At 41.8% G+C, this 25908-nt stretch overlaps 1 protein-coding gene across 1 annotated transcript; it reads right to left on the bottom strand.

Moving 5' to 3' along the window:
* Window positions 1-8402: 8402 nt before the first annotated feature.
* LOC122021956 (chaperone protein dnaJ 20, chloroplastic-like) lies at window positions 8403-8960 on the bottom strand. Its single transcript, XM_042580177.1, has one exon. The coding sequence runs from the start codon at window positions 8958-8960 to the stop codon at window positions 8403-8405; it is 558 nt and encodes a 185-aa protein (XP_042436111.1).
* Window positions 8961-25908: the final 16948 nt, after the last annotated feature.

The raw sequence follows: 25908 nt of genomic DNA, 5'->3' as shown, positions 1-25908 counted from the left end.
CAAGGATCTCAGATCTCGTTCGGATAAGCCATCATGTTTAGGATATGATCCTTACAGAGTACCCTCTTGCATGGTGGTCATTATCTTCTCATAGCTTCTTGTCTAGAAGCCCTATCCTGATGACCAAAGAGTTCCTTGAGATTGTTCATAATATCATAAGCTGTTGGTAAATCTTGATGCTGATGTTGCAATACATTTGACATTGAAGCCAAAATGTAACACCGCGCCATCTCATCTGCCTTTACCCATCTCTTATGATATTCAATCTCCTCTTGGGTAGATTCACCAGTGGGTGCATCAGGACAAGGTTCAGTCAGTACAAATTTATAGCTTTCAGCAGTCAGAACAATGTCCAGGTTTCTTTTCCAATCTATGTAATTTGGTCCAGTAAGTCTATTTTGTTGAAGTATGATGGACAGTGGGTTGAAAGTCATCCTAAGAATCACAAATAACTTTTGGTCAGAACTCTAAATTTAGAATAATATTGATTCCTCAAACAATACTATTTTAAATTAACCAACACCTCATAACACCGTGAATTTTGTATGCCACGTTAGTGTGGACGTATACAAATTCAACATTTGTAAAGGAGGGTTTTAACCCATTAATTTTATTATCTTGTCAACCTAACTTTTGACAAATAAAATTAATAGTTGGTATTATTTGGTCACACAAATAATAGCAGTGACTCCGTTGGGGAGGATACTATTAGATGTGTCTAAGTGTACACCATTACTTGACACTAAGTCCATTAATAAGATTATGCCCCTTCCGTTGGGGAAGATCACACGCCTTTGATTAACTTCCGTCATCACAAAAAGGAAGTGAGTGAGATGATGATGATGATGGAAGGCCACTCCAAGAAACGCAAGCTTGTTTGCATCACTTACAAACCAGTAATGGAGACCATGGGATTTACTTAAAATCCCTCTCCCACTTAGTTATTTATAAATGAGGAATTTTAACTATGCTAGCCTACTAAACTTGTAAACTAACATGCACACACAGCACAATATAAAAGCAATAAATAGAAAAATCTAATTTTCAACTATTATGGCTTTTATCTTTAATTGTCCTCCGTGTGTTGTCATCCGAAGCTGCTGCCATATTTGGCCACCGCCACCGGGTCTAACTGTCGCATCCATCTTGCTCCGAGTTCCGCTGCGCCTCTGGTCCTTAGAAGGTTCCACGCTTTGCAAGATTCGATCCGCGACATAAATAGAATTTTACATTTTGATCCTATATTCCATAAAAGGAATGTACATGTATCTAGATCAAAAATAAAATCCTAATAAAACTAAATACAGCTCCTGCTGTATTTTAATACAATCATGCACACACATATAAATGCCCTTGACATGTCCAAGGGTCCAATCACACACATAATAACTAAAAGCCATAATAGTTGGATCCTGCATCCACAAAGTTAGCACATCCTACTATTAACCTGCCTAAATTATGTATGACATATGCATAATTAAACTAAATACCAAATACTGAGGCAAAACCCTAGCTCGATACCAATTGTTGGTTGCTACTCGGAAAACCTATAGGTTCCACAAAAATTTTGTACAAAGGTCCGAACCTTTCCTAGCTACCATGTGTTCTTTTAAATTAAATTTTGGATCGCCTGCGGAACTTAACACGTTTGATCCAAAACTTAATCTATTTGTTCTTTTAGGTTTTGACTTGGATCTCCTGCGGAACTTAACACGTTCGACCCAAGTCTCCTTAAGTTATTAATTCCATTAAATATTAATTTCCATAAAAGGTTCGACGGGGCGAGGCACATGGCCTTCTTGGATATGGGAGCAACCACCACCGACTAGACAAAACCTTTAATAGAAAGCTAATATTTAATTTCCTAAAATAACTTTAGGTTAACCAAAAAGAACAATCAAATCACAAGGAAAAGAAAGAAACAAAAGAACACAACTTCGAAAAATATATTCGAAATTCTTGAACGTAAGCCTCTTGTATTTGGTATTATTTCCATAAATAACTAGCATGATGCGGAAAAGGAAAAACTACTAGTTATACCTTCTAGAAAGACCTCTTGATCTTCTACCGTATTCCTCTTCTAACCTCGAACGTTGTGTGGGCAACGATCTTCCGAGACGAGAAACCACCAATCACCTTCTTCTCCTCCTAGCTAGGTTCGGTCAACAAAGAGGAAGCTTCACCAAGGAAGAAAATCAAAACACTAACCAAGCTCCAAGAGATGCTAGCTTTTTCTCCTTCTTCTTCTTCTTCTCCGAGTAGTATCCGGCCACCACAAGAGCTCCAAGGGAGAGGGAGAGGTTCGGCCACCACAAGAAGAAGAGAGGGAAAGGGTGTTGGCCGGCCACACCAAAGAATAAGAGAAGAAGAGAAATAATAAGGGTTATCCCATGAAGGCACCCTCACCCCTTCTTTTATATTCCTTGGCCTAGGCAAATTAGGAAATTTAATTATAATAAAATTTCCTCAATTTCCATGACATGATTTAATTTAGAAAAATAAAATAAATTTTCCAAATCAAACTTCAATGGCCGGCCACATCATTGGAGAACAAATTGGACAAGTTTTAATCAACAATTAAAACTTCCTAATTTGTTTCCGGAAATTTTAAAAAATAAAATTTCTCTTTAAAATCTCTTCATGGTTGATAAAAGGAAATTTCTATAATTTTAATTTTATCAACATGTGAATAATTTTTAAAGAGAAAATAAAACATCTCTCCAATCTACAAATAAGGAAAGAGATCTAATCTCTTTCTTTAATCTTTTGTAGATCTTTTACAAGAGAGATATTTTATTTTTAATTCTCTTTAAATTATATCTTCCACATAATAATAAAAATTAAAATTAAATTTCTTTTTAATTTAATTTGGCCGGCCCTACTAGCTTGGGTTCAAGCTAGGGCCGGCCACCCAATTTTATACCTAGGCCCTACTAGGCCCTAGCTTGGCTGGCCCCTATTGGTGGGTATAGAAGGTGGGTATAGGTGGGTATAGAACTCTATAAATAAGAGGCTACGATAGGGACCGAGAGGAGGAATTGGTTTTGGTCTCCCGATAAAATTAAGCATCCCGTGTTCGCCCCGAACACACAACTTAATTTTATCAATGATAATTCATTCCACTAGAGAACTATCATTGAACTACCGCACCAATCCCAAATTACATTTTTGGGCTCCTTCTTATTATGAGTGTATTAGTCTCCCTGTGTTTAAGATATCGAACGTCCACTAATTAAGTGAGTTACCGACAACTCATTTAATTAATGTCTAAGTCCAAGAGTAGTACCACTCAACCTTATCGTCATGTCGGACTAAGTCCACCTGCAAGGTTTAACATGACAATCCTTATGAGCTCCTCTTGGGGACATTATCAACCTAGTATCTCTAGGACACGCTTCCTTCTATAATCAACAACACACACTATAAGTGATATCATTTCCCAATTTATCGGGCTTATTGATTCATCGAACTAAATCTCACCCATTGATAAATTAAAGAAATAAATATCAAATATATGTGCTTGTTATTATATTAGGATTAAGAGCACACACTTCCATAATAACCGAGGTCTTTGTTCCTTTATAAAGTCAGTATAAAAGAAACGACCTCAAATGGTCCTACTCAATACACTCTGAGTGTACTAATGTAATTATATAGTCAAGATAAACTAATATCTAATTACACTACGACCTTTTAATGGTTTGTTCCTTTCCATTCTGGTCGTGAGCTACTGTTTATAATTTATAAGGTACTGATAACATCATCTTCTGTATGTGACACCACATACTATGTTATCTACAATATAAATTAAATGAACAACTACAAACAAATGTAGATAATTAGACCAAATGTGATTCTTTATTCATAATGAATGTTTACAAAGCTTAGGCTTTCAGTATACACTCCAACAGAGAGAAGATGAGAGATAAAATATGATGTGAGAGAAATTATGATGGGAGAGGATGAAGAGATAGAAAATGTAATGAGAAAAAATGAGGGGAGAGAGAGTGTGTGATGAGAGAGATTGAGGAGAGAGAAAGTATGATGAGAGAGAAAGTGTGATGAGAAAAAAAAAGAGAACAGTGAGTGTGATGGGAGAGATTGAGAAGAGAGAAAGTATGATGAGAGAGAAAGTGTGTTGAGGAAAAAAAAGGAGGGAGTGTGACAAGAGAGATTGAGGAGAGAGAAAGTGTGATGAGAGCGAAAGTGTAATGAGAAAAAAAAAAGAGAAAAGAGAGTGTGATGGGAGAGATTGAGGAGAGAGAAAGTATGATGAGAGAGAAAGTATGATGAAAAAAAGAAGGAAGAGAGTGTGATGGAAGAGATTGAGGAGAGAGAAAGTATGATGAGAGAGAACGTGTAATGAGAAAAAAGAGAAAAGAGAGTGTGACAGGAGAGAGAAAGTGTGTGATAAAATGATGAGAGAGAAAATATGATGAGAGAGAACAAGGAGAGAAAAGTGATATGAAGAAAAAATAAATAAATAAATTTTGATATTTGATATTTAGGGAGAAAATTTTAGTTTTAGGTCAAGGGTATTTTTGGAATAAGAGAATATTTTGATTGATGGAAATAGGGTAATGACTCATTGAAAGGGAGGTACATGGGAATGAGTTATTATCCAATTTCAAGGATTCATTCCCTTATTTGTGTTCCTATTCCTATAATCCAAACATTAACAATGACAATCAATGATTCCCATTTCTATTCTCCACTCCTATTCGCCTAAACCAAACGCCCCCTAATTTGATGTGAATGAGTGGCAGCTGCTTTTCTCACGGCATCAGGCACCACCTTGAGTCGTGGGGTCTTCTCTCGTATAACATTATCTCTTTCCTTTGGTTAGTACCAAAACAGAGACGAAACTTGTGACTTTAGAAAGTCATCTTGAAGAAAACTCGACGTGAATATGAATAGAGGCAAGTCTTGTGAGATTTGCTAGTTGATGCCATTTTCGTTAAACGTCATCCGACAGGTATAATTCCTAAACAAAATTTTAATCTATGGTTATGTCTTGTACATGTATGTTTTTGTGGTTGCGTGTGATGTGTGTTGTAATAATTAGAAATTTGTTTCGCTTCCATTGTATGTTTTCCGAAAGCATGTTTACACACGTAGAGAGTCACTCCCACGGTAATAATATGAGTTTATGGTTGGAGGCAAGTGGGGGACTGAAAGGGGGAAGAAATATTGGGAATGAGTTTTTTCAGCATAACTCATAGAGTTGCTAGTACATCTTCTTCCAATCCACTAGCAATAAGGGCACAAAAAGAAAACTTGACTGAAGAGGTTAGCAATTTGAAGAGGATAATATTCCAAAAGGATCAAGAAATGAGAGAATTGTGCCAACAATAGGATTTCATAATGTGACATCTTTAGTTAGGCTTCATTATAAGTCAAATTCCTCTCGGTTTTTGTGATGATGGTGACGATGATGATGGTGGTGCCAGTTCTTCGTGAATTTATTGTGTATAAATATTATTTGTCTCAATTAGTATTTTTGAACATTTGTTATAAGATTGAGTTTATGAATCCTTTATTTTCATTTTTTTTTCTTTGTATTAGTACAATTAATTTGATTCGAATAGGGTTGGTAAGACAAAGGAAGGTGGTGGAATTAAAAATTCATGTAGGAGGAAGTAAGTCTTTACATATTAAGTTTTGTGTTAGTTTATCGAATTTTCTTTCTGGTTAAAAATGATACTTTTTGTTTGTTGTTTCTGATGCAAGAAAAAAGAAGAAGAATGGGAGAAAGAAACGTCTATCAAGGAAAAAGAGGACGATGATTTATTTTTGTATCTTTCTGTCGATTGGAGACTGTTTGGTACGGGATAGTTTCATTTGGATTTAATGACTTGTTGAACTTGGATAATGTTAGATTGGAATGTTATATTTTTGGATATGACTTGTATGCATGATTTGTATGAATATGTTTATTTTGATTTATTTTGATATGGTTTCATTTTGGATAGGTTTGTTTTGACTTGTAGAAATAGGACTTGTTTGGAATGTTGAAATGTTATGGTTTCATTGTGTATGATGTGTTGTTGAATTGTGTTCGTTATAAACAAGTTTGGAATATGATATTTGTATACATGATAACGTGTAGAAATAAACAAATTATGAGTAAAAAATTTATGTTTTGTGATGAAATTTTCATTGTAAAATTATTGTAAAATACTGTATATCATAATTTTTCTTCAGATAGAATCCGAGAAAAAAAATAAAATAAAAATAATTGTAATGTCCGACAAATATATTTTGGTAAATATCATTAACCGAATAAATCAAATAATTTTTTTTGATACATTCGAATAATTAAACGTTTCACAAGCACTGAACTAAATTTATTGTCATAACCCAAGGAGTTTTGGGGTTCATAAAAAATTGAACTATTTAACTCATGATCATAAGCAAATACGTAAATATATTCTTGAAAGAGAAGTAAATTTTAGTCGTAGATTTATGATAAAAATTAATTTTCATCATAAATCTATGATGAGAATGGATTCGTCATAAATTTAATGTCAAATTTATTTTTATTGCCAATCTATGAGAAAATAGGAAATCTATGAGAAAATAGGATTACGTCGTACATGGTAATAAAATGGATTCGTTTGAACCATTAATTAATTGCACAACGAAATATTTAGTTGTCTAATTGTGATCCTAATAAATGTACAATGCAAGTCGGTGAAATTTCTTATCCTCCTAATTATGATTGTGTGGTCGGGATGAATTCTATTGGACAAAGAAAAACAAAGGAAAAGAGAGAAAAAAAATATATAAATTGAAATTATTTTTAGTGCAATTATTATTAAGATAAATCAAACGTTGTACTGAACACTTATTTTCCAAGTGTAACAAAATTAGTTGGCAAGTTGTAAGTTCACAGAGTCAACTAAAATCCATTCACTTTTTCTCCTTAACAAAATAAAAAAACAAAAAAAAAAAATTTCATGTATTGTTGATTTTTTTTATATGTATTCAATTTATATGGATTAATTTTTGAAATGACCAATTTTCTATCGATTATAAGATAAATTGAAAAAATATTTATAATAGATGATTAATTAATTTTAATAAAAATTCATCAATTATTCGTAAAATTTAAAAAGAAAATCTTGATGTAATGATAAAATTATTGTCATGTGATCAAAAGGTCATAGATTTAAATTTTGAAAATAACTTTTTATAAAAAGTAGGATAAGATTACGTACAATGAATCTTTCCTTAAAATTTCATACGACGAAAACTTCGTACACTGAACTACCCTTTATTCAAACTTAAGATTCATCATTAAATATCTAAGAACGTAAAAAAAATCCTGTAATTGTACTGTTACTCGGGGTGATGTTTCCTCCTAGTTTGGCAGTTTAGCATGTGGGAATACAATCAATTGATATCTAAAATCAAATTAATTTGTATAAAGATTTTAAATACTTTTTATTGGATGCCAATCACAACAACAACAACTAATAATAATCAAAATCAAAATATGGCCGACTTGAAAACTAGGAAATGGATGTGTAATTTGTCAAATGTGTAATTGAAGAATAGTGTGAAATTAGTTCGCCCAATATATTTGTGGATAAGTGTACTTGATCAACCCAATAAACTAAAAGTAATGGATGAGATCAATCTAAGAAGCAAGGAGGATGAGGATGACAGCCAGGAAGACTCAACTAAGGAAAAAGATTAAGACAATGAAAGGATAAATCTAGATCTCAAAAGTACCAAAAAAGATATTTTCAGATCTTTTCATATCAATTGAATTCAATGACACAACACACCGGCTAGTCCAATCTAATTTCTAATATTCCTACAACAATTTGCTCTAATAAATCCATCATAACATGTACAGAGTTGGGCTCAGAAATGAACAAGCTTTTGACATCAGGTTTTAATGTTCCTACCTTCGCTTAAACATTTGTCTTGATGAAAAAAAAAAATCATCTTTGCTTATTTAAATTTAGTTGTTTATTTATCTTTTTTTGTTGTTGTAAAATTCCCTAATTTTTATTCACTTGATCTGGTTTGGCTGCCTTACAAAGAGGTGATAATATTTGGCGATGAAACTTGCACCAAAAATCTACAATAAAAGATAGAACAAGTCTGATTCTGCCCAAACAACTTCAGTTAATGGAAGATCAATAGCCCATCGATCACTGGTTCCACAAAGTTACATATCGGTCGATCTGTTTGGTTATGGAAATTACACAGAAAAATAACCGAAAACCGAAAGATTCATGTTCTTGATTCTGTTGGATATTTGAAGACCTTTTTGTAGATTTGTAGGTCGATTCTTCGATCGAGTCGCCTCCGGCTAATCGATTCAGGAATCACTCGTTCGATCGGAGCCTTTTAATTGATGCCAATCGCGCCGCCACAGACTCAATCCACTAGAAGGCGGCGCGGCAGGCCCGGCGCACGCGGCCGCCCCACGTCTCCTCCTCCCCGTTGGCATCCGCGACTGCCGAACGCCGCCGGAGCCCGTCCAGCTGCGTTTCCCAGTTCCCAAACGCCGCCGCGTCGCCTCCTCGCCCGCGAGGGCGCCGCTCGCGGAAGACCGGGGCGGCACCGACGGCAGAGGCCCAGCGGCCCCCGGAGAGGGCCAGGTCATAGTCGCGGCGGCGGACAGGGTCGGAGAGCACCTCGTAGGCCTCCCGCGCCTCCATGAAGCGCTCCGCGTAGCGGCGCTCCTCCCCGGCGGAGCGGCACGCGTCCGGGTGCCACCGAAGGGCCACCCGTCGGTACGCCGTGCGGATCTCGCTGGGCCCGGCGGTCCGGGACACCGAGAGAAGGTCGTACATCGTGGTCATCGCCGGAGCGGCGGCGGCGGCAGCGGAGGCCGAGACCCTGAGTCGAGGAACAGAGACTACTGATGATTTAGTAGCGATTGGGGAGAAGGAAGATCTGTACAAGGAGTTAGAGGGACATGAAAGTGCCAAAGCTGCCATTTTGTTTGAGAGAATCTAGTGATCTTGTTGCTACTTAGGCTACGTTTGGTTGGGTGTAATGTAATCTAGCTTGTAATGTAATCAAATTTGTAATGTAATGTAATGTAATCTTGATTACATTACTACGTTTGGAAATATAATGTATGTAATATTTGATTACAAGGATGATTACATTTTTTTGTTTGGTATCTATTATTTTTTATCAGGAATGTAATTTGTATTATTACAAAATGACAAAAATGTCCTACGACCTCTACTGACGGTCGCCGCACTTCTGCTGGAGCTTGCGGCAGCTACCGGCCGCCGACCATCGCCGCTGGCGCCGCCGGCCTCCGGTCGCCAACCATCAGCGGTTGGCGACAGGCGGCGGTCGGTGGCGATCGGCGGCCGGGTTGACGGTCGGCGGTCGGCGGCCGGCGGCCGGCGGCGGCGGTCGGTGGCCGGCGGTCGACGGTCGGCGGTCGGGGGCGGGGGCTGACGGTGGACTAAGGGTATATTCGATATTTAAATTTTGGTGGGACGGTGACCTCATAATGTAATCAGATTACATAGCATTTGCTTTGTAATCTGGATTACAAAACTTCACTACATTTTGTAATCCAGATTACATTACATTACAAGTTTAAAAGTGAAACAAACAAAATAATCTGCCTTGTAATGTAATCAGGATTACATTACAAGGCAGATTACGCCCTACCAAATGTAACCTTAGGGTTTAGAGATGGCATGGAGATTTATAGAGAGATTGAATTAAGATGGAAAATAAAAAATAAAAAAATTAAATTAAATTAGAGACCATAAGAGTCGATGCGATCGAGTACACGTGTCACCGTCCTGAGTGTGTGACGGCTGGATCCCCTTCTCCCGGATCCAGCAAGCTTCTGATCGTCTGTGAGTGACGGTGGGAATATCTTTTCATAGATTTTTATGTGGACATTGTCGGCGCAAGTCGCCGTCGGTTGTTGGATTTTGAAGAATCCAACTCCAAACCGATGCCTAAGTTAATCTTCCATTGTTACCGCAATTGGTAACAATAATAAATAAATCGTCCAAGTTTCTATCAGTTGGGAGCTTGCACCATTTGACAATTGGCTTAGACTTGGTGGGTTGAAAAGTTCATGGAAGTGTCAGTCAATCCAACCGTTGCAATCCAAAAAGGACCTTAATTCAATAAATAAATTATGCTGGAGTGTTTTCTCTTCTACCCGTTTGGAATTTAAAATTTGCCAGAAATTCCCATCAGAAGCTTGCTTTCATCATTAGAAGATTCCAACCGAGAATAAAAAACATCTATATTATGCTAAATTGATTTTTCAAAAATATAAAACAAACTCATAAGAAATCTTGACAAAAACAATCACTAATTAATGTTTTATATATCTTATAATTTTGTTTCTTTTCTTATTTCATTTTCTCTTTTTTAATATTTATGTTTCTCATTACATGCAGTTCGTAGGCGGTCGATGGACTCCCAACTTGCATAGCTACTTGAATACCTAACACATTTTCTTATACTTTTTCTACCATGACAATGAAAAGGATTAAAAAACCTAAACACATAACAAAATTGATTTATTGTCATACATACCTTAATATATAAACTATTATGTGTTAGTTTGTAGTCCATTAATCTGAAGATCTGCCTTTCGTAACTTATTTGCTTTTATCATTCAATCACCCATATATAATTTTGAAATTAAGTGTGGTTGCACGTTAAATATGGACAACATAAGTTGATTATTGTTATATTATACACGTCACTGTAAATCTTGAAAGATTAATATTATAAGTGTATTAGTTATTGGCGCCATCAATCTTAGGTGATGATTGACTACGTTGATCAAGTTCGGATTGACTCAAATTTGGATATTAATATTTGATAATACATGAGAGAGAAGTCAACTAGGTTATAGTTAACCAGATACTTGGCATGGATCAGACGAAAATTCTAAGTGGATTACGGAGGATCAGACATTTAGCACAAAAGAAAAGTCCAAGTAGATCATGGAGGACCAGACATTTAGTGATCGGAAGTCCAATGAGAAATTGGCAAGAAAAAATTTCAAGTGGATCAAAAAGGAATGGACACTTAGTGAATGAAAATCTAAGTGAATCAAGAAGGATCGGACACTTGACATGAGTGAGGAATCCATAACAAATCGAGGTTGATTGAATGCTAGGCAATGAGAAAGTCTGAATAGGTCAAGGTTGATCAGGTATTGGGCAAAGGAAAATCTCAAAAGATCATGGATGACTGGATGTTGGGCAGAAAAAAGTCTGAGTAGATTGAGATCAATTGGATATCATGCAAGACGTGAATTCAGCATTGAAAATGCTAAGTTCAAGGTTATCAATTGATTAGCAAGAGTTGACAATCAATTGGTAAATCCTAAACTCGGATTCTGAGTTTAGGGTTGAGTAATTGATTGACTCAATCTATTGGCTCATAGCAATCGATTGAGTTAATCAATTGGGAGCTTATGTCGGAAGCATAGAAGATGCCGAAATCGATTAGGGCAATCAATCGGCAATGTTAATCGATTGAGACAATCAATTGGGCATTGTTATACCTACGAACAGAAACCTTCTGAATCAATTAAGACAATCAATTGGAAGTTGTTTTCTCCGCGAACAAAAGGGCCAATCAATTGGAAGCTGACAATCGATTAGTATGGCTCACCAATCAATTGGTCGAGCGAAAAAGAGTCATTTTGTCGGTTTGAATGGTCGAATCTGACGTGATAATTGATTGGGAGTAAGGCCAATCAATTGGAAAGTTTTTTTCAACCCGAAAGTAATCCTAGAAAAGGGATATCATGGAGATTTGAAGGCACTGATTCTTTAGGGTTTGGGAAGAATGTGTTATTGCATTTTCTATTGATGCAATCATACCCAAAAATTATATAATTATGGTGTTTGATTGCATTTAAGATTAGGCAAATGAAAGGAGATCTTACTTGTGCAGTAAGTGTGCAGGGGAAAAGTCCTTGTAGCTTGGAGACTGGAAGTAAGATAAGGAAAGTGCAAAAAGGTCGAGAACTAGATTCTTGGTAAAAGAAGAAACCTGAACAAATTAAGGATCGGATGCAAAGATGGATGAAGCTCCGGAGACGAGGATGCTCGAAGCACAAAAGTCCAATGAACAAGAGGTTTATCTGGCATCAATTAATCTTGAGAAGGTTGAGAAAAGAGCATCAGTTGATTGATATGGAAATCAATTGACTGATACTCTGAAAACACATTCAGATCGAGCTATCAGTCGATTGATATGGTTTTATCAATCGATTGATGTCTATTTAAAGAAGAATAGAAGCGAGTGAGACTCGCGTGTTCAATTTAACTGATGAGATCAATCGATTGATGTTGGTCATCAATCAACTGATGTCTAATTGATGAGTATAGAATCGAGTGGGACTCACATGCTCTATTCGACTAATGCTATTAGCCGATTGATGTTGGACATCAATCGACTGATGTCAAATTATAGAGCACAAAAGCGAGTGGGACTCACACTCTCTGTTCGACTGATGCCATTAGTTGATTGATATTGGACATCAATCAACTGATGTCGAATTAAAAGAGTACAGAAGCAAGTGGGACTCGCTTGCTCGATTTGACTATTTGAATCAATCGAATGATGGTTGACATCAGTCGATTGATATTCAAATTAGAGATAAAATTAGATAGATTTCATAAGCATCGATGGTTGTTCAATGGTATAAACAGTTGTCGAAGACCATATCAGTCGACTGATGTATGAATAAAGGCTTTGACTCAAGGATTCATATAAAAGGAAAAGGAAAACGTTTGAATGGGTAGAGCTTGTTGGTCCAATCAACCTCAGGTCAAGGTTGACCAAGTTGACCAAGCTCGGGTTAACTCAAGCTTAGGTTTCAATGTTTGTCAATATGTGAGAGAGAAGTTAAGTATGTCAAGGACGACCAAATACTTGACTTGGAAAGTCTAATAGAAAATTGACAAGAAAAAAGTCCAAGTGGTTATAGAGGATCAGACACTTGGTAATCGGAAGTCCAATGGAAAGTTGGCAAGGGAAAAATGTAGGATCGTTACGCTAAAGAGGGGTGTATAGCACTCGTGGCTTTCACGTTCGTTTAAAAACTTTTGAGAGATAAGCAGCGGAATAAAGACAGAAAGAAAGATAAGCAATCGCTAACATTTTGATTTAATTGGTTCGGAGCTTGTGACGACTCCTACTCCAAGGTCCGCACGCGATAGTACTTTCAATGGGCAATCCACTAGTAGTTCGAAGAAAGATTACAAATATTATGTATAAGAACTATAATTATAAAACTATAAACAAGACTATACCAACAACTTGTAAAGATCTGAAGTCGCGAGCCTTTGGTTGTCGGAGTAGTGTTTGGGCGTCGTGAAAGCGTTTTCTCAGCAGCGTGCAAGAGCGGAAGATGCTTGGAATGTTGTTATTAAGGTGCTAGTTAAATCCTCCTTTTAAATTTCCCCAGGCGCTTGAAACCTTCCCGGGCACCCCACAAGGCTAACGTGACATGCTCTCGTCGAAACTCCGGCCGCTCGGACCACCCCCGGGTGCCCGAACCGTGACGTAACTCCACCAGTCAGTGTGCTCCGGCTCAGCAAACTGAAGGCGCCCGGACAGTTAGGGCGCTTGGTCAGGCGCCCCTTCCGGGCTATTTGCGTTAGAAGTCAGTTCGGGCGCCTGGACCACCATAGTTTGCCAACTTCATTTTCCTGCAAAACAATGTTAGTCTAGCTAATAATATACAAAGAACTACAAGTTTTGACAGCGTTCGGATTGTCTGGTCTTGACTTTGAGTTTCACTAAAACTCTAGGTTAGACCGACGCCTATTGTTCCCTCTTCAGGGAACGCATCCTCACTTACTCCTCTCAGGAGAAATTACCTTTTACTAGACTGGTCCTCCAGACCGTTTAAACTTTTGCTCAGCGTCTGAGACTGTTGGGGTTGTAAGGTTGCAAACATAGTCCCACATTGAAAATACATGGAAAAGATCATGAGTTTATAAGAGAAAAGATATCTCTATTGACATGAGGCTTTTGGGTAGAGCCCAAGAGCAAAACCATGAGGGCTTAGGCCCAAAGTGGAGAATATCCACCAATCCACAAGTATATATCCACAAAATGCATTAGATTCATAAAATCATTCATCCAAAAAATGATGAATATCCAAAATGAAATAACAAAACTGAGCATATGTCATAAAGAACTATCTAAATAATAAGAACTATCCATTCATGTCTTAATACATATGTATAATACATACCGTCAATTGCTTAAAGCTTAGTACTTTAGCAATACCCTTCAAGCATTTTAAAAAGTAAAAAAATTATTTTTTTCATATTTATAAGTGAATGCATTCAAAATCAACATAAACTACAACCTACTTGGTCATTATAGTTTTCCATGTATCGTCTCAGTTTTTATTAGAGCCTAATAAATATATTATATTTTTTATCATCATTGACGATAGTCAAGATCCAATGGTACCTGTAAAAATAAAAATATAATAATTTTGCAATGATCAGGTATCTGAAAAGACCAAAATGTTATTCAGAATCTGAAAAGCATTTCTACATATCACAATGTTGCAGCAAAACAAACCTATCTATCTTACAAACATCAATAAGATTGGACACTTAGGCATTTAAGCAAATGACATCATATTCCTTTAATTCAAGAAGAAAACTTTCAGAAATGCTTCATAGCAATCTATGAGATTAACTGTCTAGAATCATATCTCATCTTTATCATGAAACTTCTACTTTTCTACTTAAATTTTTAGCACAAGATCAAAAGTTTCATAGAAATATCAACACGATTGGAGAATTTTATGAATTATTATGATCATATAATTCAATATTAAAACTCACCATCTTCTCCAACTCAGGATTTTCTGATTTAACTATCTCTTTCATATACCTCATCACACAATATACAATATTCACATTCTACATACCCACTTTTTTTTTAAATTACTCTATAATAAAATTGAAAAGGTAATGCAAAAGGCACAATCAGAATAATAAGAACTAGCCATTCATATCTTCGCACAATACATACTGTAATTTACTAGAAATAATAAGAACTTATCTGAATTTATAGATTTATTTACAGACAAATTGTGTTAAAACATTAGGACAATAAAAATAAATTGATGAGTAACATGAAAAAGTAATATCACTCCCAAATACTAATAGAAGTAATGATTGAAATGTCTTAAGTATTGAAATAACTTTAAAAACATATATGTACACTAAATTAAAATTCAGACACAAGATCTAAAATACAATGAAGAATAAATAAAAATACATTGAAGAAATATTGTTGTTGTGTTTAAGCAATTCCCTCGATCAAAAAAGAGCGCACAGTAGAAGATATTGATTCAGCACTATATGGGGAACTATTTTTCTTCCACCAACATATGTCCCCACAATGGTCATCTAAGAACAACAAAGCTTGATGTGTCAATAATCCAATGAAAGGAAAACCATCATGGAATATTGAACATGGATTATGTCAATTAATGTACGCATCCATTGTTGAAATGACAGGAAAAGTTAATCTTGAAAAAAAAAATAAGCAAACTTGATTCAAGGTCAAAGTTCTAATCTTGTTGCTACAAATAGTTGTTGCTGAACCCATAGTTTCACACGCTGAAAGCCTTCTTACCTGTTAAATAACACCTAAGAACTACTTAAAGCACATGTTCATGAATCACTTCTCAATCAAATGTAAGATGTATATTTACCAAGGCTTTGTCTGTCATCATCTTCCATATAAAATAAGACAAGCTGATGTATAAAAAATAACAAATTTAGACATAAGAAAATACAAATGATTTAGTTTAGTTTGTAAAAAAGACTATATACACACATTAAGGTAACATCCAATGGAAGCCCTTCACCCAATGCAATAACCACTATTGTTACCTATCAAGATTCATAAAAATATATTATATAGCTTTACACATGAAGAGATGAGGAAAGGAGATTAAATGTGTGCTCTAGATGAAATTTGTCATGTAGTGAAAAATCATATACCGCGATTGTCATGACATATGTCCCACAAGCAAGGCAAACTATATTTGTTAAAGCAAAAGATAAGATATATAACTCATTTGTTTATCCAATTCCACATGGTGCATTGTGATAGGTAGCAAAGGAAGAGCAAACATGAACACAAGAAGAAACAAGTGTTTAATTTGGTGATGCCAAAAATACTCATAGCACACCCCACATGTTTAGGTTTTAGTGAGGTTTGTCCAAGCAAACATTTGTGCTTTTAAAAATCATGAGTTTGATAGATCTAGCCTCCTACCATGTTGTGGTCATATAATTTGTCTACTGCTAGGGTCACAGAAGAATCCAACTAGCATAAATTAAATTCAACATAAAGAACAACTTCATAAAAGAAGTGAATTGTTTTGGATATGAAATAGTTCAATCTTCGATTCAAAGAATCACCGATGCCCTGCAAGAAATCTACTGAAAACAAACACAAATATGCATTACCTTGTTTGAGAAAGGGGAGAGCTACATTGCCACGACACACGCTATTGAAAATGGTTATTGTGTGACAGATCCCCTAATGCACCACTGTTATGCTCCCGAATGGACCCTACCCTATTGCAACAAAGAGGGCTTTACCTATCCGGAAGATGAAGGAGAAGCAGAGAACGCACCAGGCCTTTCTTCAATAGCTACACCGACTCCCTCACTTGGACTTTACTACAACATTTCCTCTGGAGGGGCGTCTTCTTTGAGGACGGCGCAGCAAAGGCAGCGACGCTTGCGGAAGAGCTTCGAGAGGAAAGTGAAAGCCACTAGAAAAGCGCCGGTCGCTCGATTATTAGAGGGTCAGATGCGATGCCGAGGGAAGCAAGAGAACTGCGCATAGATAGGGGTAAAGAAGAAGAAGACCCATCAACGAGCAGACAAGAAAAACACTAGAATAAAACAAAGAAAAGACTACAAAAGAGATAAAGAAATTGTGGAGGAAATACAGAGGGATTCGGAAGAGAAGGGAACAAGAGATCGATGTCCGGGGGAAGAGGAAGGGGCAAAAAGAATCGAGCTGTTGGGGTAAGAGAAAAGAAGAGCTAAGTATTTTGGGCGCTATGTATTTTGTTTGACGCTAAGATGGAAGTATCTGGTTTATCTTTTTTACTTCAGCATCTATAAATTATAAATTATAAATTTAAAATTATCTTTTTACTTTATTAGATATATTATGTCAAAGTAATATACTATAAAAAAAAAAAAGAGTGGAGCTCGCATTTTTTAAAATACGAAGTAAAACATGATATTTTTACTTTTGTAGTGTTATTATCAAAGTTGTTATTATATACTATTTCAAAATTATTAAGTACCGAAGTAACATGTGCCAAAGTAAAAAATGGTTTTTTTTACTAGTGTTAATATCAAAATTATACATGGGTGATTGAAAGATAAAAGCAAATAAGTTACGAAAGGCAGATCTTCAGATTAATGGACTACAAACTAACACATAATAGTTTATATATTAAGGTATGTATGACAATAAATCAATTTTGTTATGTGTTTAGGTTTTTTATCCTTTTCATTGTCAAGGTAGAAAAAGTATAAGAAAATGTGTTAGGTATTCAAGTAGCTATGCAAGTTGGGAGTCCATCGACCGCCTAGAAACTGCATGTAATGAGAAACATAAATATTAAACAAGAGACAACGAAATAAAAGAAGAAACAAAATTATAAGATATATAAAACATTAATTAGTAATTGTTTTTGTCAAGATTTCTTATGAGTTTGCTTTATATTTTTGAGAAATCAATTTAGCATAATATAGATGTTTTTTATTCTCGGTTGGAATCTTCTAATGATGAAAGCAAGCTTCTGATGGGAATTTCTGGCAAATTTTAAATTCCAAACGGGTAGAAGAGAAAACACTCCAGTATAATTTATTGAATTAAGGTCCTTTTTGGATTGCAACGGTTGGATTGACTGACACTTTCATGAACTTTTCAACCCATTAAGTCTAAGCCAATTGTCAAATGGTGCAAGCTCCCAACTGATAGAAACTTGGACGATTTATTTATTATTGTTACCAATTGCGGTAACAATGGAAGAATAACTTAGGCGCCCGTTTGGAGTTGGATTCTTCAAAATCCAACAACCGACGGCGACGTGCGCCGACAATTTCCACGAAAATCTATGAAAAAATGTTACCAACCGTCACGCACAGGCGATCAGAAGCTGGCTGGATCCGGGAGAAGAGGATCCAACCGTCACGCACACAGGACGGTGACACGTGTACTCGATCGGATAAACTCTTGTTGTCTCTAATTTAATTTAATTTTTTTATTTTTTATTTTCGAATAATAAAGGAATCATTCTAGAAACCGTGAAGAGCGCATGGTTTCCTCTTTTCGGTCTTAATTCAGTCTCTATAAATCTCCATGCCATCTCTGAACCCCAAATAGCAACAAGATCTAGATTCTCTCAAAGAAAATGGCAGCTTTGGCTCTTTCATGTCCCTCTAACTCCTTGTACAGATCTTCCTTCTCCCCAATCCCTGCCAAATTAACAGTAGCCCCTGCTCCTCGACTCAGGGTCTCGGCCTCCGCCGTCGCCGTCGCTCCGGAAGCTGAGTCGGACGGAGGCCGGTCGCGATGGACTGGACGTTGACGGAAAGTCGCGGGCGGTGCAGGCCCCCCCACGGGTGACTGATGCGGCTGCAGGACCCTGCGCATACTCAGACGATCCCCCCTCTCACGTTAGAGACCAAAACCCAGGGAAAAAGTCCCCGGATCAGGCCCTCCGACGCTCAAGTCAGGTCCTTTTTCCCCAGAAAAAAGCAGACAGAAGAAGAAAAGGAAAACAGTTGTGGAAAAAAGTGACGAGGGAGTGTGTGCGCGTACCTGCGTACGAGGGATTTCTCTCCTTTTATGCCTCCTCCTGCTAGAACCTGCCCTTCTGTCAGAAAACGTTAGACGCCCGGCTTTGTCCTCTAGTCCTGGACACCTGTCGCGCTGCTATTTATTGTGAAAGCATCTTTCTGTTAGGAACCTCCACCTTCGCACTTGGGTTTTGTCCTGTAATGAGGGACAGCTGGCAGGCTACTACTGGCTATGAGGGCATCTTTTCGTTTCAGGAACCTTCGCCTTCGCCCGCATCGTTGGTATGTAATGATTACCCCTGATGGACCGTTGAGATTCTCCGCTCCCGTATTACTTAGCTCCTCCGATCCATTGTGTCCCCGCACCAGCCTGCACCTGTGGTTCGCATTTCCAGACCTCCAATTCGCAGACCTGCAACCCTAACTGTCTAGACATAGCTACGCTGATCTTCAACCCGCATCCTGCGCTTTGTACTTCCTGGCCCTCAACCGCAGGTCTGTAGCTCGGGCTGCTTCTGATCAGCTCTGCCGCTTCCGACCCATTGGCCTATACTTCCAGTTCTGGACCTCTGCTTAGCTCTGCCGATACCGACTTGCATCCTGCGCTTTGTACTTCCTGGCCCTCAACCGCAGGTCTGTAGCTCGGGCTACTTCTGATCAGCTCTGCCGCTTCCGACCCATTGGCCTATACTTCCAGTTCTTGGCCTCTGCTTAGCTCTGCCGATACCGACTTGCATCCTGCGCTTTGTACTTCCTGGCCCTCAACCGCAGGTCTGTAGCTCGGGCTGCTTCTGATCAGCTCTGCCGACCTGACCCATTGGCCTATACTTCCGGTTCTTGGCCTCGCAGCTCTGCCGATACCGACTTGCATCCTGCGCTTTGTACTTCCGTCAACCGCAGGTCTGTGGCTCGGGCTACTTCGATCAGCTCTGTCACCGACCCATTGGCCTATACTTCCAGTTCTTGGCCTCTGCTTAGCTCTGCCGTCTGACTTGCATCCTGCGCTTTGTACTTCGGCCCTCAACCGCGGTCAGCTCGGCTACCGATCATTTCGCTTCCACCCATTGGCCTATACTTCCGGTTCTTGGCCTCGCTTAGCTCTGCCGTCTGACTTGCATCCTGCGCTTTGTACTTCCCGGCCCTCAACCGCAGGTCTGTAGCTCGACTCAGCTCTGCCGCCTCCGACCGGCCTATGTGCTCAGTATTCGGGCCCCTCTGCGGGCATGTGGATCGGTGACTCCTCTCAGCTCTGCCGATCCCAACCCACGCCTATCTTGAGCCACAGGCGCCTGTCAGCCTTCCTTTTTGACCGCCAAGTCGCCATGACTGTTGACCGCCACCTCCTCGTGACTTTTGACCGCCACATAGCCTGGACTTTTCTAATCCTTTCCTCTTGGGCCCCTCCATCACTAACCGTATCACAAGCCTCCCCCACAAGTCTAGTCGAAGGAGGACGACAGTCTGACTGACTAGACCTCCGCACCTTTCTGTGACTTCGGCATATCTTTGTGATCTCAGCAGATCTCTGTGTATCTACCTCAGCGTATCTCTATGATCTCAGCATATCTCTGCGCACCCTGCTTCCTGCGTCATACATCAGCTTTTGTGTCGCGTTGCTTGGAATACCATGCCTTCTTCCTTACGTCACCAGTCGCTTGGGGTGTCGCGCTCATGCCTTTGCTTTGCTGCATATTTGAAATTCGCGCAAAGTAAAGTTAGATGTAGCTGACCTGATTATGGAAAACGCCCTGCTCAAGGTGAGGCACATCTCTCAGCAAGGTAGTTAGGCATAGGCACCGAGCTCGCTTATGATTTTCAAAGAGGGGCTGATTTTTTATTCCCGCATGGGGCCGACCTGAAAGGTCGTTGGTCGTGAGGACAGAGCTCACTTTTGATTCTCGCATGGGAGCCGACCTAAGAAGGTCGTTGGGCGTGAGGACAGAGCTCACTTATAACTCGCACTGGGGCGAGAGTCTGGGACTACCGACCTAAAAGGTCATTGGGCGTGAGCGCGGGACTCACTTTTAATTCTCGCATGGGAGCCGACCTAAGAAGGTCGTTGGGCATGAGGACAGAGCTCACTTATAACTCGCACTGGGGCGAGAGTCTGGGATTACCGACCTAAAAGGTCGTTGGGCGTGAGCACAGGGCTCACTTTTAATTCTCACATGGGAGCCGACCTAAGAAGGTCGTTGGGCGTGAGGACAGAGCTCACTTTTGATTCTCGCATGGGAGCCGACCTAAGAAGGTCGTTGGACGTGAGGACAGAGCTCACTTTTGATTCTCGCATGGGAGCCGACCTAAGAAGGTCGTTGGGCGTGAGGACAGAGCTCACTTTTGATTCTCGCATGGGAGCCGACCTAAGAAGGTCGTTGGACGTGAGGACAGAGCTCACTTTTGATTCTCGCATGGGAGCCGACCTAAGAAGGTCGTTGGGCGTGAGGACAGAGCTCACTTATAACTCGCACTGGGGCGAGAGTCTGGGACTACCGACCTAAAAGGTCGTTGGGCGTGAGCGCGGGGCTCACTTTTAATTCTCGCATGGGAGCCGACCTAAGAAGGTCGTTGGGCGTGAGGACAGAGCTCACTTATAACTCGCACTGGGGCGAGAGTCTGGGATTACCGACCTAAAAGGTCGTTGGGCGTGAGCACAGGGCTCACTTTTGATTCTCGCATGGGAGCCGACCTGAAAGGTCGTTGGGCGTGAGTAGAGCTCACTTATAACTCGCACTGAGGCGAGAGTCTGGGACTACCGACCTGAAAGGTCGTTGGGCGTGAGCACAGGGCTCACTTTTAATTCTCGCATGGGAGCCGACCTGAAAGGTCGTTGGGCGTGAGAGCAGAGCTCACTTATAACTCGCACTGGGGCGAGAGTCTGGGACTACCGACCTGAAAGGTCGTTGGGCGTGAGCACAGGGCTCACTTTTAATTCTCGCATGGGAGCCGACCTAAGAAGGTCGTTGGGCGTGAGCGAGCTCACTTATAACTTCGACCTGAGAGTTCGGGACTGTGACCTAAAAGGTCGTTGGGCATGAGCACGGGCTCACTTTTAATTCTCGCATGGGAGCCGACCTAATAAGGTCGTTGGGCGTGAGCAGATATAACTCGCACTGGGGCGAGAGTGCAGGACTACCGACCTAAAGGTGGGTTGGGCGTGAGCACGGGGCTCACTTTTAATTCTGCATGGGAGCCGACCTAAGAAGGTCGTTGGGCGTGGGAAGCTCACTTATAACTCGCCTGGGGCGAGATTCTGGTGACGATGGCGCTGGTCCGAGACCAGTAATGATACTCGGTCCGAGACCGGTGGCGATGGCGGTTCGAGACCGGTGGCGATACTCGGTCCGAGACCGGTGGCGATGGCGGTCGAGACCGATAATGATACTCGGTCCGAGACCGGTGGCGATGGCACTGGTCCGAGACCTGCCGGACCCTCCTCGCTAGTAGCACAGATGTGATGCTCTCTTCAGCCTCTATCTGCCTCATCTGAACCGCCTTCATTACTTCTACCGGGCTGGGCGTTATTCGCCAGTTTCGCGCTCGTTCTGCCGCATCCCTCGTCTTCCTGCAAGCATATCATGAATAGTATAGGATGTGGGCGGGAGAGAGGGAACATGAACCTTATTCGGCCCTGGGCACGCAACGCTCTTCTAGCTTGTGGGAGCTTCGCGTGCCTTTGCATGCTGGTGTGGTAACGAACTGGCTTGGGGGCTGTCTCCACCGAGATGCTTGCCTAGCTACTTCGAGTAAGCAGCTCTCCTGACTGCCAACTCGTGCCTTCTTAACCTCCGCTGATCAGCCCTGTTCCCTGCGCGACCCCTACTGAATTGTCTGGCCTTTGCAGCTCTGTAAAATCTCCCGCTTGACCTTACCGAGGGATGCCTCTTTTTTAGAGCCACACCTTGTCATGATTACTCCGCCACGCCTATCTTTAATAGGTTTATTCTTATGTTGACACCTGTCCGTTGCATTTATGGTCCACGCTTCCTGACGTCAGTTTCCATACCTTTTTCGTACGCCTCCGGGCTTACTTCCCTCTAGACGGCTCGGGGCGGGTTACCCAAGAAGATACTCGGCCCGATTCTTGATGCTTCTTAGGCATGAATGGGCTTTATAAACCCTAAAGGTCATCTGCCGCTTTCTTTCCAACGCTTCGTTCTCCTCCCCTCCTCCTCCATGCTCGTCCTTGCTAGTGCAACTTGCCATTTTCCGGCCTGAGCTCGCGACCCCTCTGCCCTTCTGATCGTTCCTGGCCTGTGATCCTTCTCGCCTCTAACCTTCTCGCTTGCTCCTCCCTCGCGACAATAGACGGTAAGGACCTCCCCTGGTATTCATGCTGTCTTTCGGATTTGGACCACCGTGACCTGTCGGTATTACAATCCCTTCTGCAATTGGATTCCTCATATGAGCTTCGACTCCCATCACCCCATGAGCATCCTTCGTCTCCTCCTGAAGGTTTTATCACTGTTTTTAGAGATCAGATTGTGGGCGGTCTTCGCTTTCCTTTGCACCCCTTTATTTCAGGCTTGTGCCAGTATTGCGGCATCGGCATCTCCCAGTTTGCTCCCAATGTATTTCGAGCTACCTGTGGAACCGTCATCTTATGCCGTATCTATCGAGTTCCCTTGACGCCTCACCTATTCCAGCACTTCTATTCTTTCCGGCGAGCCGAGGCGGGGATATTCAACGTTCAGGCTAAGCCGGGCTTTAAGTTCTTTGACGGCCTACCTTCTTCCAACAAGGGCTGGAGGTCCCGCTTTTTCTTTCTTAAACCGCCTTCCCCCTTAGCCGGGTCCTCTCAGTGGCGTCCCCTCCCGGCTTCGGCCTTTCCCCCACATGTTCATGAATCTGCTTGCTTTGCCGCTGCGGACAAATTGACCGGTGTTCTTGTTCGCTTATCTAAGTTGATGCTGGAAGGCATCTTATACACCTTCGGTCTTAGTCCCGTCCCTGCAGAAATCGGAGCTCCCTTTGGTAAGTTGTCTATTCTTGCACGCCGCTCTTCGCTAACTGAGGTGCCTTTTCTTTTTTATTCTTGTAGCGGCCGCTATCCTCCGTTCCTTCGCCTGCCAAGAGACGCCCGCAGTTGCTGTCCTGGAAGCCCTGCATCAGGAGCTGACACCGGGCCTACCTTCTGATCCAGCTGCTGCCCTCGGCCCTCAACTTCCAGCACTATCGCCCTCTGATGTTGTGATTGCCCCGCCGCTCTCAGTGCTACCTTCCCCCAGCGCTGCAGACCCAGCATTGTCCCACACCTCCGATCAACCGGCGACTGCTTCCTCGCCCACTAGACAGGCTCCTCCTCCCCGTTCTACTCTGCGGCTGCGTGTGACGCGCAATAGCAAACGGACGGCCCCGGTCACCGCCACTTCTCCTCCACCTTCACAGCGCCAACGCGTGGTGATTCTTTCTTCCCCCTCCAAGTCTTCGGGCACGAGCTCGGCTCAGGAGACAAGTTTGGGCCAGGAACAGGCCTATGACCTGGAGGTGGCAAGCCCGCCGTTAGACCGACTTACTACGGCGCCACTCCAGAGCGTGCTACCTGCCCCGCCTTCATCTTCTGGTGGCCAACCCTTGGATTCGTTGACTCCTCCAGCCTCCTCCCCTCTGATGCCAACGAGCTCGGCCATGCCTATTTCTGAACCGCACTCCCCGGACTGGGCTTTTAGGGCCCTCTGGAGGCTTCCTTCGGCGACTGACCCGGTGAACGTGCCGGCTGCTCCCTCATCCCCTTTTTTTGGCAGGGTCGACTTCCACGGGGCCTTGGCCAACTCCTGGCAATCGGCTCATCGGCAGTTCTGGGAAAGCGAATACCCTCTGGGAGAGCTCGATCAGGTTGCTTGTTCTCTGGTTGCGGTGAGTCCCTTCTTCTCCTCTTTCCTTTTTCTGGGTGTGCGTGTGTGTTTCCATAACCTCCTTTTCCCTCCTATGGGCACTTGCAGACCTGCTCGGCGAGTCTGAGAGTAGTCCAACGAGCGGCCGAGCTAGAACGGGAGAATGTGGCACTCAAGGCCCGTCTCCGGGAACTGGAACCCCCTTCATCTTTCACAGCTCCTCCTGAGCCCTCCCTGGAAGGCCTGGACTCCTGTCTGCCTACCGCCGGGGAATCAGCGGCCTCTGCCCGGGCCCTTCCTGACGCCGCATCCAACAGACTGCGGGCATTGGAGGCGGCCTTAAAGGCGAGTGAGTCCTCTCTGGCCTCTGAAGTGGAACGCCGTCAGGCGGCGACCTCTGAACTGAAAAACCGAGAGGCAGAGCTGCTTGCCCAGTCCAGGGAATTGGCTCTGCTGAAGCAAGGTTGGGAGCTCCTACAGATGGGGTTGGCTGAAGCTCAAACCGTGTCCAGTGCCGCTGTGGGTCGGGAAACCACCCTGCGAGCTCAGTGGGAAGCCTGCCAGGCCCAGCTTCAATCTTTGCAGGCGGAGCTTTCGCGGGCTCAGGAGGCAGTGTCTCAGGGTCAGAGTGACCTGGCTGCAGCTCGCGCGGAGGCTACCCAGGACAAGTACGCCATGGCAGAGTACCTGGCGGGAGAGCTCGGGCGGCTGAAGGCCTACCGCTTGGCCTATGTTCGTTCTTCCTTCTTCCTTCAGAAGCTGGGGCGCTGGATGGTCCTGCTGCTGAGTTACGGGGCTGCTGGCGGGGTGAGACAAGCTTTCGAGCAAGGTTATTTGCGCCGCCCCCCGCCACTTTCTTGGATACTGCTCGCCTGGCCCGGGAATTGCCGCAGGACACCTTCCCCTCCTTTGAGGCGGATGACGGGCTCTTCTTCCAGGCTGCTCCTCCCCCTGCTGCCGCTTCAACCCCCGTAGAGGTGTCTCCCCAGGGTCTTCCTGCCGCCCTCCCCGAAGCTTCTGAAGCCCTTGCCCCTCCTCCTGCTGAACCAACCGACCCGACTTCTCCTCGGTCGGCTCCTGATAACCTGTCTCCTCCTTCTCCGAATGTAGTGTAACTAAAACTATGTTATGCCGCTTGCCGTTTGACGCGTGGCTACCAGCTCTTCTTTGGTGGTATTTGTGTAATCGTACTGACCTCGATCTGCTTATCTCCGATTTCCCCTGCGATC

Source organism: Zingiber officinale, chromosome 1B (assembly GCF_018446385.1).
Source record: "Zingiber officinale cultivar Zhangliang chromosome 1B, Zo_v1.1, whole genome shotgun sequence".
Lineage (NCBI taxonomy): Eukaryota > Viridiplantae > Streptophyta > Magnoliopsida > Zingiberales > Zingiberaceae > Zingiber > Zingiber officinale.
This window is presented reverse-complemented; position numbering and strand designations above follow the sequence as displayed.

Excerpts from the sequence above, each read along its gene's own strand:
- LOC122021956 (XM_042580177.1), bottom strand. The coding sequence starts at position 8,960 with ATGGCAGCTTTGGCACTTTCATGTCCCTCTAACTCCTTGTACAGATCT.